The sequence below is a fragment of the Falco cherrug genome, chromosome 10 (assembly GCF_023634085.1).
Source record: "Falco cherrug isolate bFalChe1 chromosome 10, bFalChe1.pri, whole genome shotgun sequence".
In the NCBI taxonomy this organism is placed as follows: Eukaryota; Metazoa; Chordata; class Aves; order Falconiformes; family Falconidae; genus Falco; species Falco cherrug.
The window spans coordinates 14352104-14366412 of NC_073706.1; the positions used below are offsets into that span (position 1 = coordinate 14352104).

General features: G+C 41.0%; 1 protein-coding gene across 3 annotated transcripts in view; it reads right to left on the bottom strand.

The window, feature by feature from the left end:
* Window positions 1–386: 386 nt before the first annotated feature.
* Window positions 387–14309, bottom strand: part of NKAIN4 (sodium/potassium transporting ATPase interacting 4) — a 52057-nt gene continuing 38134 nt past the window's right edge. For 2 of the 3 annotated variants that reach the window (XM_055722719.1, XM_027813627.2), the window contains 3 exons: window positions 8989–9049; window positions 5822–5906; window positions 387–570 (listed from right to left, as the gene is read on the bottom strand). In XM_055722719.1, the coding sequence (XP_055578694.1) occupies window positions 561–570; window positions 5822–5906; window positions 8989–9049 (156 nt within the window). In that variant the 3' untranslated portion in view covers window positions 387–560. The remainder of the gene's footprint in view (window positions 571–5821; window positions 5907–8988; window positions 9050–14309) is intronic. The other variant, XM_055722720.1, reaches the window with a different exon arrangement.

Genomic DNA, 14309 nt, shown 5'->3' on the forward strand with positions numbered 1-14309 from the left:
GGTGGCAGGAGAAGAAGGGAAGAGCTCTCATCTAGAACTTCAAAAGAAACCAAAAAAGCCTAAATAACTCAAGTGTAGTCCTATACAGGCAGGGAGGAGATAAAATTGCGTTAGGGGATTTAGGCTTTTTCAACAAGGGAAAGGAGAAGGGGAGGAAACTAACTACAGAACAGGTTAAATGTCCCAGGGTGTTATGCAGTGCTTCCTTCTCTATGGATCCATGGTGCAAGGAAGCAGCTCCGACTTCAGCTGTATCTCTTGAGAGGCTCTTGGTGAACTCATTCTGCCTGAGGTCTTCAGGCCTGTGCCATTTATTGGCTAGTACCACCGGACTATGGCAGGAATGGTTCGTCAGGGCACTTGGAGAATTAAAAACCAACCGCATGGCCATTCTTCAATGTACATTCATTGCATTTGAAAACAAGACAAGGAACAAAAAATGGAATGGAGTTCACCATCCTGCGTTTCATCTGCCAGAGATCCAGGCCACAGGAGATTGTTTCCTGCAGCACCTTTGATGGTGGAGTGCAAGGCTTATCCATCCTCTGCTTCTTCTTTACTTACGCAGGCCTGTAGCGGGGGGGGAAAAAGTGAAGGCAGGGCGTCAGTGTGGAGGAAGTATGAAGTTGCTTACTTAGACAACTGAAATGATGTGGAAATAATGAGGACAAAACTTTTTTCCTGTTCTGGGTTTTTAAATATTGACTACAGATGAGAAATAGGATTGAGAGCTTGGAAGTAATGTGGTTAAATAGTCTTCAAGTCTGGAAGGGATGCTATACATATACCTGAATATGCTGCAGTTAGACTAAGGAATAGGTATGAGCCAAAGTGTTAGATCTATGTATCAGCAGCAGTTGGAGCTGCCTAAAATTTGGTTAGGAATTATAAAAGCTAGGGGTCATGTCTAGAATATAGTAGCTTCTTGAGATTGTGTTGACGTGCTTTTTATGTAGATGCAGCAGTATAAGCAGATCTACTTTTGTAGCCAGCAGTAAAGATGAGTGAGTGTTTTCAGCTGAAACGTCACCTCTTAAACATGCAGCTTCAGGTTGGTCAAAACAGTTTGCAAATTCATGTTGATACTCAGCAAATTGTTTGTTTAGGAAAAAGTCTACCTAGAAAGAAAAGCAGAAGCATTTTGTGTTGTGCGGGTTTTTGTCTCTCTCCTCAAAATGGGATTTTTATTTTCCTGTTATAAAAAAAAAAAATAAAAATTTCCTTTGTAAAGTATTCCTGTCATCAAACAAAGTTTGGAGTGGGTGGGGGGAAAAATCCTGAAGGAGTTCCATCCTCTACCTCCTCCAGTGTTTCAGTCTGAATTTTGATTTATTTTTTTTTAAATTGAAGGATGTTATTTGTGCACTTGTACGTGTCAGCTGCTCTATTTAAGAATCTCCTTTCAAGCTCTAAGTGAATGACTGTTACATGGGGTCTAGCCCTTTAATGCTGCATGCTCGCAGCTGCCTATGGCTAGCAGGCAGACTGCACCACAAAAGAATTGATTAGGGAGTATAACAGTGAGCAATCACTAACTGGGGCCTTAGATCATTCAATTAACCAATACTTCCTGTTGCTACCCTGTCAATACAGAATCCTACATCTGATAAAAGTCACAACCTATGCTACCATATGGCCTTTTCCAGTGGTAGATCTAAGGAAAGCCAAGTCAGTGAAATCTGGCTATGCAACTAAAATGAAATTAAAGCTCTTAAGCCATTAATGTAATGTAGTACTTGGGGTGCCAGATCAGTGTTATGGACTGGAGCCTCACAACTGTGCAATTCACTGCTTAGTCTTATAAATACAGTCTTAAAAGGCAGGAAAATCTATTGCTCATCTCTACCTTTTAAAGAGAGGCTACCTCTTGTCATCCAGCAGGTTCTTGATTTAGCACTATATCACGTACAAATTCATGCTTTGAGACTCTTCTGCTTTATAATTGAGACTGCACAGTGCTGCTTTCTGAAACAAATTCAGGGAATGATGTCAAAAGACTGAATGGCTGCAGCAGGTGTGCTGATGATCATGATGATCTGGGCCTCCTCCTGTTTGTCCTGCAGGTACTGAAGGGTACTTGCAGAGAACAGCTTTAGTCAGAAACTTCAGAGCTGTCTTGGTTAACCCTTCCACGGTTACCAGTGCAAGAATGCTTTCTTGCCTCAAATGATGAGAATTCTGTTACTACAAGTGAACAAGAAGAAAAGCAAGCCAGAGCTGATGTCCCATCCTGCGCAGCCTAAGAGGAGACAGTGGTGCAAGCAGGCGTGGCCTGAGTTTGAGCTTTACCTAAGGGAGAGGTATGAGCTCAGCCTTTCCTTCTTCTGAAAATTCATTGGAAAAATTCTCTTTTGGCCTCAGGAGAATAACTTTGGTTTTCAATAAGTGATTTAAAGTCCTTTGGTTAAGTTCTTTGACCCAGAAACTCATGCACTGAAGACTTCAACATATTTTCTGTCAAGATTCTTTAATATATTATTATTAAATAACTAGTGCAGTGCCTTGATTGGTAAGCAGCAGTGAGATTAAGGGTAATTCTATTACACAGTAAAACTTCTGGAACAATGTTTTCATGATAAATTGAGTCTCTTTTACTTAAGCTTGTGACTTGAAATAGTTCCTATCACAACCAATGTGCTTCCCCCAGTCAATGAAATGTAGGACAGAAGCAGTTGTGGAACCTGAAATAGAAATAACTATGTATAGAATATCATTGTTGCTGTGTGAGTGTTGGAGGTGCTAATTAAGATGAAGCACAATTAAATCATGCCTTTGTAAGCAACAGTACGAATCTGTTGGTTGACTTATGTTGTTGTTGGCTTTAAAAAAACCCCAAACAGCTAACCACAAACACACCTGATTTGATAATCTGTGAGGTTTTCCACTAACTGGAAACTTGCACCTGAAGCCAAGGAGGTCAGTAGATTACCATGATAAAGATGGGTGATAACTGGATTATGGTCTGGAAGTACCTATTATCAGTAGTAATTTGGGGATAGTATTTGGAATAGTTTCCTTCTAGTAGGAGGCAAAGGTGTTTAAGAACTCCTTTCAGTGCAGCGGATGGAAGCTGAAGGTCAGAAATGGGGTATACATTTTGAATTCTGAATTTAGCAGCTGATAGCCACTGAAGTAGGCTGCCAAGGAGTACAGTGTTTTCTATTTAATATATTTGAACTATGACAGCATATTTAGAAGTTATCCAATTCATAGGCTGTGTGCTTGATACAGAGGTTGTGGGGGTTGGTCTTGGACTTAAGCTATGCCCATTGGCCTAGGTCAACATCATTGTTCTGTGGGGTCTTTAGATCTGTGAAAATTTATAAATTTGCAGAGATGAAAGAGAGAGACTAGGGAAAAAATGCAAGCCAGGACAAGGGAAGGGGCACATTGGGAGGAGAGGAAAGAGTTTGATCTCATCAGAAAAGGATAGATAAAACTAGAGTAAATAGGATAATGCCATTAGGGAATGAAGAAAAGTGATCCTGTTAAAGAGCTGTGGCAAATGGGGAAGTGCATTATAAGGAGAACTGCTGACAGTAGGGTGATGCTAAAACAAAAGTTCATGGTTGCCGATACTCCAAGTCAGTAGTTGTAGAACAGGTTTGGGTTTGTTCAGCGTTTCCTTTAACAAAAAGTTACAACTAGAAAGCCCATGTTCCTGACCCCTAGCTGTTGTATAAATTTGAACTTGAAAGAAGTTGGATGTATTTTTTGTTTTGCATCTTCTTGAGTAGGATGTAAAAAAAGAAAATGCCTTCAGTCATCATGAAATGATTTTCACATCAGTACAAGGGCATTGGCACTGAGTCCCCCAGACTGCAAAACTCCCTGCCACCATTAGTTGAGAATCAAGTATCCATTTCTCCTCTTACTCCCATTCATACACGTGGAAGAAAGGCAATAGCTAGGCTGAAATAAATAAACAAAAATTGCTATTTGGTGGCTGCTGTGAAATTTATAGAGGGTCACCTTATCTACTGCTCAGCAGCTGTTTTCACCTCCTGTTAGCCAGAAAGAAATATTATATTGTGTTGGCAGAAGCTGTCAATAGATAAGTGATGGTTTGAAGAATGGGACTGAAGAACAACAAAATTATCTGTGTACTTCAGTAGTAGCTTACCATCTTACTGAGACCCTTGTAAGAAAGTTTTACACTACTAGCTTCTGTTCATGTTACTGTCTCCCCATGAAGGAAACTTCATTTATAAGCACTAGCTTCTTTCACAGACAGAATTTGTCATTTTTAGAAAAAAAGCAGCTCAAACGCCTTACAGCAAAAGAGTGATGCTTCTTTAGCACTGAAGCAGTTTCTTCAGTAAGCTAGTAAATCAGGGAGCTGCTTAAAGCTCCACAGCTTCTGCAGACTATGGAAAACTCCATCCGTCTGTGACAAAATGAGAGGGAAATCAATATTTAATCTCTTGTAGCATCCCTTCTAATAATGCTATAGAACCCCCAAAGTTACAGGGAATTTTAACTGCTTTGCAAAAATTACTTTTCCTGTTCTTGTGTACAGTGACAAAGTAGGTAGTAAGTCTGTACTACATTAGAGGGGCACATCTATATATCTATTTGTGGGCAGTTTTTCTTTCCTCAGCCCCACTTTTCTCCCCCATCCTCACATCTTTCTTTTTGGCAGGGCTGTCTAGTAATGTTATTCCCCAAAAAACAGCCTCCTTTAGCAGCTGCTTTAAAAAAAGTCTGCATGTTGAACTGCTGCCTTGCAGCTTGATTTAAAGAGTATCAAAAATTCAGATCTTATTGCTGCTTTAAACAGATAATACTGGCCTTTGTGTTTGAGAATCTCATTAAGAACCAGCTTTTAAGTGGACAGCGTGAAAGTGCGATCTTGTGCCTTTAGCAGTGGGGAGGGATTATCAGAGGGCAGAAGCTGGAATTCAACAATGAATCTCTATTAGTGGTATGAGAGGAGCTGCTGTGGACAACTCCTCTTTCTGCTCCATCTCTCAGCTGAACTCTTGGGCTGCTCTACACATAGAAGCTTCTGTTCTTGTAGACAACAATTAAAAAAAAAAAAAAAGAAACCTTAGGAACAAACTTGTGCCATTCTGCATACAAACCATCTAATGCTCATTTTAATTTAATTCACTGGTATGTTAGCTTTGTACCTAACAAGTTCCCTAGAAGTACAAACAGATATAAGGAGACCCTGTACCCAAGACAGAGTCAGATTTTGTGGTGTTACCATGAGAATATTATCAGAAGATGACAGAGGGCCAGTGATCATAACTGCAGTGATGTATGGGTCAGAGTTCAGTTATGACTGTCTGTCCACAGAGCTAAGATACAGGTTAAATAACTAGATGTGGCATAAATTTTACCCCACTTAAAGATATTTCATCGAGGCTCTGCCTGACAGACCACAATTTAACCTCAAGAGCAGGAACCATATTCTGCTATTGCTATGGCTTATGCTCAGCATCCACTGAGGCCAACTCTTCCGTCCTCACAGCTCCTGCTTGGGCACCATTCACTGCTGAAAAGCCTCTCTTTGCTTTCTTCAAGGAAAAGGCATCCAGTAGTTTGTTTACAATAACATCCTGTAGCTGGCCACTCTGCTACCCATTGAGTACCACTGCCATAAGCTGAATATGGCAACACCAGCTTCACCCCGGCAACCTGGGGCTCAGCAGGGGCAGTTTCACCCCTTCTGTTATCCACTTGTTCACTCCTTCCATGCCTGAAAAGCCTGCTGGAGAAATCAATGTGCATGGAGGAAGAAACCCCAAACCTGTGGCACCCTTGAGCCATTAAACTGAGGCATGCATAGCCTCTTAGCACAGGAGATGATACTTACAGGTATGTCTGCTTGAACAAAAGGTTGGTGGGTTTTTCATTGACATGGTAGAGAGGAAATGGATCAAATCCACCAATGAAATCAACTGAAAAAAAATCAGAACTAAAATAAACAAACAAACATGGCCAAAAAGTTGAAAGGAAATTAAAGAAAAAGTTGGTGCATGTCATGGCATAACATAAAAATCAGTGAGAGAACAGAAAAATGATTTTTCAGGTAGGGATTACCTGGTGGAAATGCCTGTCTGTACAGACCTCTTTCTGGGATCTCCTGGGATGGGCAAATGTGCCAAAGAGGAGATTCAGCTAACACAGGACTTAAAGCAGAGCTGACAAGAGACTCCAGAAAAATGAGAGGGCCTCCCTCAGCCTCCTTGGATCTTGCCACCATGCTGTGACTTCACATGAGAACCGAGCTAACAAAGCCTCTGCCATTCAGCGATGTGCTGAAGGAAGTAAGCTGGGGAATGACTCATGAGTGAATGCCAGCAGAGAAGTTGGCAGCACAGCAGTCCCCGTGAAGGTTATATAGTGAAGTGGGAATTTTCTTGCCCCACTTGTCTTTTCTGCAAGACAGACAACAGTGGCTTTAGAAAAGTGCAAATACCTCATTATCTTTGGCTCTGATATTTTTCACGTCCCCTCTGCCAACTCAATTTCTTTTAATTGTATACAAACAAGAACAATGCTTCCCTTCTCTAGTATTCACATAAGGGCAATGTAACTAAACAAGGAAAGTTTTAAATAACAATTCCCTTAGAAACCATAGAAGAATTTTCCAAGTCTCTCTTAGCTCCCCTGAAATTAGGCCAAGTCTATATTACTGAGCTGGCCAGCATAGCCAGGGCAGCAGGGGTATGATGTGGTGTGATTTGTGACTGACCTAGCAGGCCTTGCAAAACCCTGTGAAACAGATCCAGCTTAGGCCGCTTTTTGGTGCCAAGTTAGTGCATTTTCTTTGGAAGTGTGAAAGCCATCCTGTCCAAACGCCATTTGAAAATAACTGTCCAGTCTTATTAACTATATAAATGCCTGTTTATTTTTCTTTCCTGAAGGTGGCACTATTATTTTAAATTTTAGGTAAAGAGTTGGTATTTTTTAGTGAACAGACAACAGAAAAAAATATTTACTAAATATATTGGAAGTGGTAAAAACCCCAATTCTTAGAATATGTTTAGAAACTCAAGGGCAATGTATTCTCACAAATTCCATCTTGATGGGTAGCTTTATGCTGATACTGTGATTTTGAAACAACTGTCAGTAAATAGGTAAAAATCTGTAGAGGTTTGAAGTTAATGGGGGGATAATTCCCAGTAGTTCCAGTGAGACGTGACCTTTTCTCAGCCACTTTTGAAACTCTTTGAGTTTAAGTATTTAAAATCAAGAGAGTCCGCAGTTTTAAAAGGCAGATATTAACTCTATTACCTCAGTTGTGGAATGTCTAAAGTAGAAAACCTTAAAGAATTGCAATTTTCAGTAACAATCTAGGACAAAAGTCCTAACTTCTGAGCACCCAACCATGGAAGCACTGAAATTCCAGGTCACTTAAAAATCTTAACTGTGATTCATTGTTGCAATATATTACAGTGCATTAGCACATCTAAAATATTCTTGCCCACAATTCAGCTTTAGTAGATCCCTACTGCTGTATTTTCTCATGAAAATCACGTTAGCATGAGCTTCCTGATTAATGTGCCTCAGCACTTATAATTACTTCATGCTGCATATCAAAGTAACATTTAAAGGAAACCACAAATAGAAGAGAAAATTAAAACGCAGCTCAAATTTATTCGGGTCACTGGAAGGATCTACCACTGTGAGTGTGAAATATTGATCGTTTGTCACTGTTAATTATTCAAGCTGGCATTTTAACTCCAAGCTGGGAAACTGGAATTTGTTAGTGGAAAAAAAATACATATCCTGAAATTAACAACTCTGCATTTCTAGATAACACTTCCTTCCATGTGGTTGCCTCTCCTTACAGATCCCTCCTATAAAAATGAGCTCTGTCAAGTTACTACTTTACAATATTCAGAACTCTAGCTATTTGGCTAATGAAAGAGCTATAGGGTAATTTAAAAAAATTCACTTGTAATGTAGCACCTTCAATAAGTACACTGCTAAGCTCTAAAGAAATGATCAATAAAGCCAGCAGAATGAGTTCAGCCACACAAGAAGGAACAGAAAAACATGGGGACAGGTCAGATAAGCAATGCATCTCATCTCGCTCCTGTGAAACCAAAATTCTTCACGTACTTTCGAATATTCAGTTCAAAGCAGTTGTTTTTCAGCTGCTCTTTAAAACCACAAAGCTACTTGCACAAACCTAGTGAATGTCTTACAGAAGTGATACTTGGATATGAAGCCTTTGGATCAGATCCTTACCTGCAGTAAACTGGCCTAGACCCAACACATTGCCCAAAGAAATCAGACTTCACATTTATTTGTCTCCTATGCATTCATTCTTTTGTTTGTAAAAGTATTGGTCTCAAAGGGAGTTTTAGAAGTGCAAAATAATCCAGGATCAGGTTATGGATATCTGCATAGATCCTACAGGCCCAAGTGATCCCTCTGAGTCTTTGCTCTTCTCTGACATGTCCTAGTGACTGCCTGACACTTTTAAGAGATTTGCATACCAAACACAATGGAGTCAGCTCATTCCTCCTCCTCAAATACAGTACTGCCTTTGCTTTTAAATTAAGTGGTCAGGTTGGGTCCTTGGCAAGGAATCTCATGCTCTGCTTCATCCTCAGCTTGTGGCATATGATCCTCGGCAGGTGGCCTGCTTGAGTACTGGGCTGTATTCTTTGTTGTAGGCACTCTTAATTACAATGGTAATCTTTCAGTAACATTATTCTTAAGCTACATAAGCTTAAGAGCACAAGAAGCTGCCCAGTTTCTGTAAAGCTTAGGCTGAACAAGAAGCCAAACACAAGCTTTTCTGTGCTGAAAGCATAGCAGAATTACAGCATCTAACACGTAGTGACATGGGGGGGAAAAAACTTCACAGTAAAAATAGTTGATCCTTGAGAGGTAGGTACTGCCATATCACATGGATGCTGAGATGGAAAGAAGCCTGATGGCAACTCAGTCCTGACAGACAAATATCTGAGAGAGAAATATAATTTAATAAAACCTTTGCCAAGGGATCTGTTGATAAATACTTACAGCTGTCTTCTTCTTCTGTAAAAACACTAACAACGTAACAGGCGTAGACAAAGCCCACCAGCTGGAAAATAGAGAGAATAAATCATTTTAGCATCAGTCTTGTGAGACTGGTCAAAACCCACTTGGCACAACTTCAACAGCCAATATTTACTCTCAGTTTGGCAGCATTGCTGCAATGGTGGAGCCAAGTCATATTTGCTGTAAGGCACGGGGTGCAGGTGTAAGCTTAAGGGAAGACACTGCTGGAAGTACTGCTGGAAGATACTAAACAAAGCTCAAAACTAAAAACTTGCAAGGTCCATCCTCATCTGCAGAGCAGTAGCCTGCTGTTGTTAAAATGATTGGCGAGAACATGGGCTGGCTTTGTTGACACTGAAACTAGCAATGCTATGTTTACTCTCTGTAAGAGGTGATAGGGGTGCAGGAGAGTGCCTTATGTAGCGTTTTTAGACAGATGGCTAGGTACAGGACAGACCCACAGGGGTAGGTTTTATTAACAGAGGCCCAGGGACAGGAGCTGATCAACTCCATATTCCTGTCATAAGAGTTGTGCAAGGGAAGAGAAAGAAAGAAGTGCAGGAGCTACCAACAAGATGCGTGTAGTTTTTATGCAGATGAGACAGAATCTTAGTTAACCATAAAAATGGTGATGTCCTGGCAACAATGTTCAGAGACACTGAAGTCTTTAGTAACTTAGGCTTGGAGATCAAAAATAATTGGAAAGAAATCCCAGCCTTAGTATAGCTCTATGATTTCTAAGGTTCTTTCTGTCTTTGGAGAGTGAACATTTCTTTGTGGACTAATCAAGCATTGGGCCTGCAAAGTAAATGGGTCAAGAGGATGGTGAGAAACAGAATGATAGCAATGGGCTTAATTCAAAAATTGCATAGGTTAGCAGTAAATTGCCAACTCCACGGAACCAGATAGAAGGAAGGAAGGAACAGTAAAATAATAGGGTGCCTCTCAAATAACAGCCATCCTGGCGTGGTGCGGCCCTTGCGTCAACCCGTTGGTCAGAGTAGTCTTTAGAGCAGAAAACTAGAGTAAACATTAAAAAAGCAATTTAAAGTAGCTGGGTGGGTCTGTCCTTAGTTGATAGTTCATAGAAGCTCTAAAGTATCAGAACTGTCTCAATTCAGTTTCAGTAGCAAGTTGTTACTCAGTCTGAATTAAAGAAACAAACTGCTGGTACTACAGGAGTTAAGCATTCTAGATCCCGCAGGGTTTTGCTTTGCCTTCTCCCTGTTAATCAAATATCTTCTCCATCCTTCATTTTACATCTTTATATAACACCCCACTTAGCAAGCTCTTGGCTGACAGTAACTCTATTAGTAAAGTTATTGTGAGACATAATTGTTTTCCACTGTGAACTCAATTCTTTTGAACAGGAGTTAGAATGTAACTTACAGTGACCCACTCTAAGGGAAGACAGAATGATGCATGGTAGGGCTTGAAAAATAGAGTCCATTCATTTTTAATATGACAGAAAAATACATCACCCCAGAAAACAAAAGGCAAGATAATGAGATTTCTACTGGGGAGTTATAAGGCATTTGTGATTTCTCCAGCTCTCCCTGACAACACACGCCTTGTTGGAAGGAAATGGAATGTTTTTGTAGCATCACTAAACCTTGTATTTCCTTTACAATTTTCTGTAATGGTCTGCACAACAAGCCAGCTCTCTCCTTTCCTCTTGGATGAGCCTTATGGAAGCGTGTTCCAGTACCTCAGAGGAGGAGAGGTAGCTCTATGGACTCACTCATTCCCCTGCTGCACATTTTTGAAACCAAGGCTGCGTCATAAGTTTATATGAAGTACAGTGGACATCATGAAGGAAAAAAAAATAAAATATCCTTCTGGGTGTGATGCAATGGCCAATCTGATTTTACCTGCTTTTAGAATGCAGTCTTAAAATGGCCAGCGTGATTTTTTTAAAGGACTATAGTCAGAGTCCAAAATCTTTGATGCTGCCTTCCCCCACAGACTATGCTACCCTAGGCTGTTTGCTTGGAGGGGAAAACCATTAAATGAAGTATCAAAAAACAAAAGGAAAAAAAATAGAAGAGCAAATGTAAGAAGAAATGGAAGAGATGGAAGAAGAGGAATGTGAATATGTGTAGGTTCAACTTGTTGCTTTACATTCTGGAACGAGCATTGGTTTGGTCTAAATAGGGAATTTAACCAGTACCAAGTCAGGGCTGAATTTATAGCCCAGCAGCTAACTGGGCTAACTATGCATAGACTGTAGAAATGATCCTTATTCATGGCCAATGCAAAGCACAATTCCACCTGCAAAGAGCACCAGCTGCCTTGAGCTGAGTAAAACCACGAGTGGAACCATTGCTTTTTAAAGGCAGATGGGAAAAAAAAAAAAAAAAAAAAAAAAAAAAAAAAAAAAAAAAAGAAGAAAACAAAGAGAAATCAGTAATCAGAGATTTTTCTCCTTTCCTGTCGCTTGCCCTGTGCTCCCAGAGGAGGTTTTCGGTTCCCCTCGGGGGCGGGGGGCGCGGCCCGGGCGCTGGCCGTGGTGCTGACGGCGCCCCCACGCCGCCGCCCGCAGGCTTGGCTGCGACATCACCAATTAGCGCTCATTAGCTGTACCCCGGTAGCTAACGCCGTTAGCACTGATCGGTGCTCTTGGAAAAACTGCTCCAGCTTGAAGGCGCCCCAGCATTCCACGAGGTGTCTGACCACCCGCCTGCACGCCCCGGTCTCCAATGTAGGTGCGTTTGCGCTCACCCTGGGATCAAATTAGGAGTGTGATCACACATACTCTTTGTACTTGCTCTAGCATTTGTATAGCTTGGCTATCCAGCCTCTTACATTTTACAGGTATAAGGTCAAATCATACCCATTTACATACACACAAATATCCAAGCAGGAAAGGCATCTTGAGTGTATGCCCTGATTCCAAGGAAGCTCTAGGAAGGTTTTTCTTTCCCCAGATTTTCCATCATGCCTCAGAGTAGGAACTTTGGCTTAACAGCCATGCAAATTGGCAGCTCTAAATGCATTCACTGTTATTATAATCTATAATAACACTGTTAGTATACTCTAACATGTACACACAAACCTTATGTGATATCTGTGTCAGGGAACTCCTGGTAGTATTAACAATTAAAATTACTTACACTGCCCAGTTTATGGGCAGAGTGCATGAATGATTATCAGCTAATACAGTTACAGGGAACCTGTTAAACCTCTCAAATCGTTCATGGTTCAGAAGCACCAAGCAAGCAGTAAGATTGACTTGGGAAGTTTGTTTCGCACAGAAATTAATGCCTCATAACCCTCAACCATCATTCCTCTCACCCAGCAAGTTTTTGCTTTTATGACTAAGGTGAACTTTTGCATTCAGAAAAACAAACAAACCAATCAAAAGCTAGTGAATTCAGCGAACTTCCCTAAATCTCTAGTTCCAGCTCCACTGGAGTGCAGGGTTTTCTTTTTTATTTCTTGTCTATCCTGGCTTTGTTTGAAAATTACCTGCTTACTGTTGAAAACGTACTTTTTATTGACTTCATAATCCATTCCTTCTTTACATGATTTTCATCAATAAAAATTTGTATGTTTAATGGCACTTCTTAGTCAAAGAAGCTTTGCTAGTCTTTTGACCTGGCCAGAACAGGAGAGTTTCAGTGGCAAGGATGGGAGAGATGCACAATGTAAACATGAATTGCATTTTTATATGGGCTGACTAAAACTGTAATTAAACGTATCACCTCAGGGATTAAATGAACTCCTGGGACTCCCCCTGCCTCACCTTCTGCTTGAATTATGAACGAAATATAGCTACAGGGGAGAAATGCCACTCCTTATTGTCCAGTCCTCTTCACTGGAAGAGTCTGCTAGATTGTGCAATAAGCAGACTCCAAGAGACACCAGTGGTTTCCTTCTAACTGCATCCTTGATTAAGATATGTCAAGCCCCCAAACATCACAAAGTTTTGCAGCAATGAACAGAACAGAAAGCTTCACAAAGGCCAAGAATTTGGAAGTGATTTCACTCTTGCTCAAAGTGCCATCTTGGTTTCTGATTTCAATACAAAAGAAGGTTTTGAGCTCTACTGTCCCAGGGAAATAACAGTAATTCTTAGATCTTTGCAAATCATGTAGGAGAAGTGGAAGAGGAGGGAAACTGTCAGTGATGTAAAATGACACTAAGCTATTGCTTTAATTCCCCAAAGAATGTTCTTGGGCTTTAGCCTCTGCTGGTGTTTCTCTACTTGTTCTGCAAGTGCAGTACGAGCTTCCTCTAGGCTGCAGAAGTATCCAATTAAGCTTTTTATTAGGAACACATGTTGTGGGCAGGTGTGTTTAGTCAGCCTGTCAGACAGCCTGGGAACACACATGCTGCGGAACAAAAGAGGGTGGAGCTGGGATGTCCCAAGCATTCTACAGGCAAATAAATAGAGCAGGAAAAACCAGAAAGAGACAAGTGTGCCCAAAGGGAATGATGAAAATGTAAGTCTGTACATCCCTCTGCCCTTCAGTCATCTGAAGTCAGTTTTTTAATAGTGGGTTGAAAAATGTTCATAAAACAGCAGCATTGAACTAAAGTGCTGGAGCCAGAAAGACTGAATTACAGCAAGATCTTCAGAAAGGGACCAGCTGGCTGGAAGTATGCAAAATGCGTGAAGGATGGGAGGGCAGATTTTAGGAGGTGTTACTGTTGCTTGTGTAAGACCTTAGCTTTAGTCTACATCTGTCCTCGTGAAAAGTCTGGGCTCTTCAATTCCTCTCTCAATAGAAAAGCTTGCTATTGTTTTTCCACCACGGAGAATATATGCAGTCTCCTCCTTCAGGGCAGAAGTATTCTAGGTTTCACTTCTAATCAGACCTAATGAAGCATGTATGCTCTCATCAATGCAAAAGGGGGAAAACGAAGAGCGCTCTGCTGCAAGAAAGCCAACAGGCAGCTTGTGAAAGAGCTGTTGTGACCAGATAGCCAGAAAGAGGCAATCAAAATCCTTTGATTCCTTGACCTTCTTTTCTTTGGATGCAATTATGACCACTGAAAATCTAACTTCTGCCAACAGCAAAGCATCTCTTGCGCGTTGCTTCTCACATAACATCTGCTGTCAAGGCTTGCATTGCTGCCTTCCTGGGAACCTTCCAACCTGTCAGTTTGAGTGAAAACAGCAGACAGGCAGGCAACGAGTTCTCTCGGTTGGGCAGACATTTCCAATTTCCATTCCATTCAATGGAGCCTCAGGAAAAGCCTAACCCTCCCCACTCCCAGATCTACCATATGGACAGCCCAGAGCTATGCCAGGTATTTCAGAACCAGAATTCACTTTTCTCCCTGCTGGCTGGCAAGCT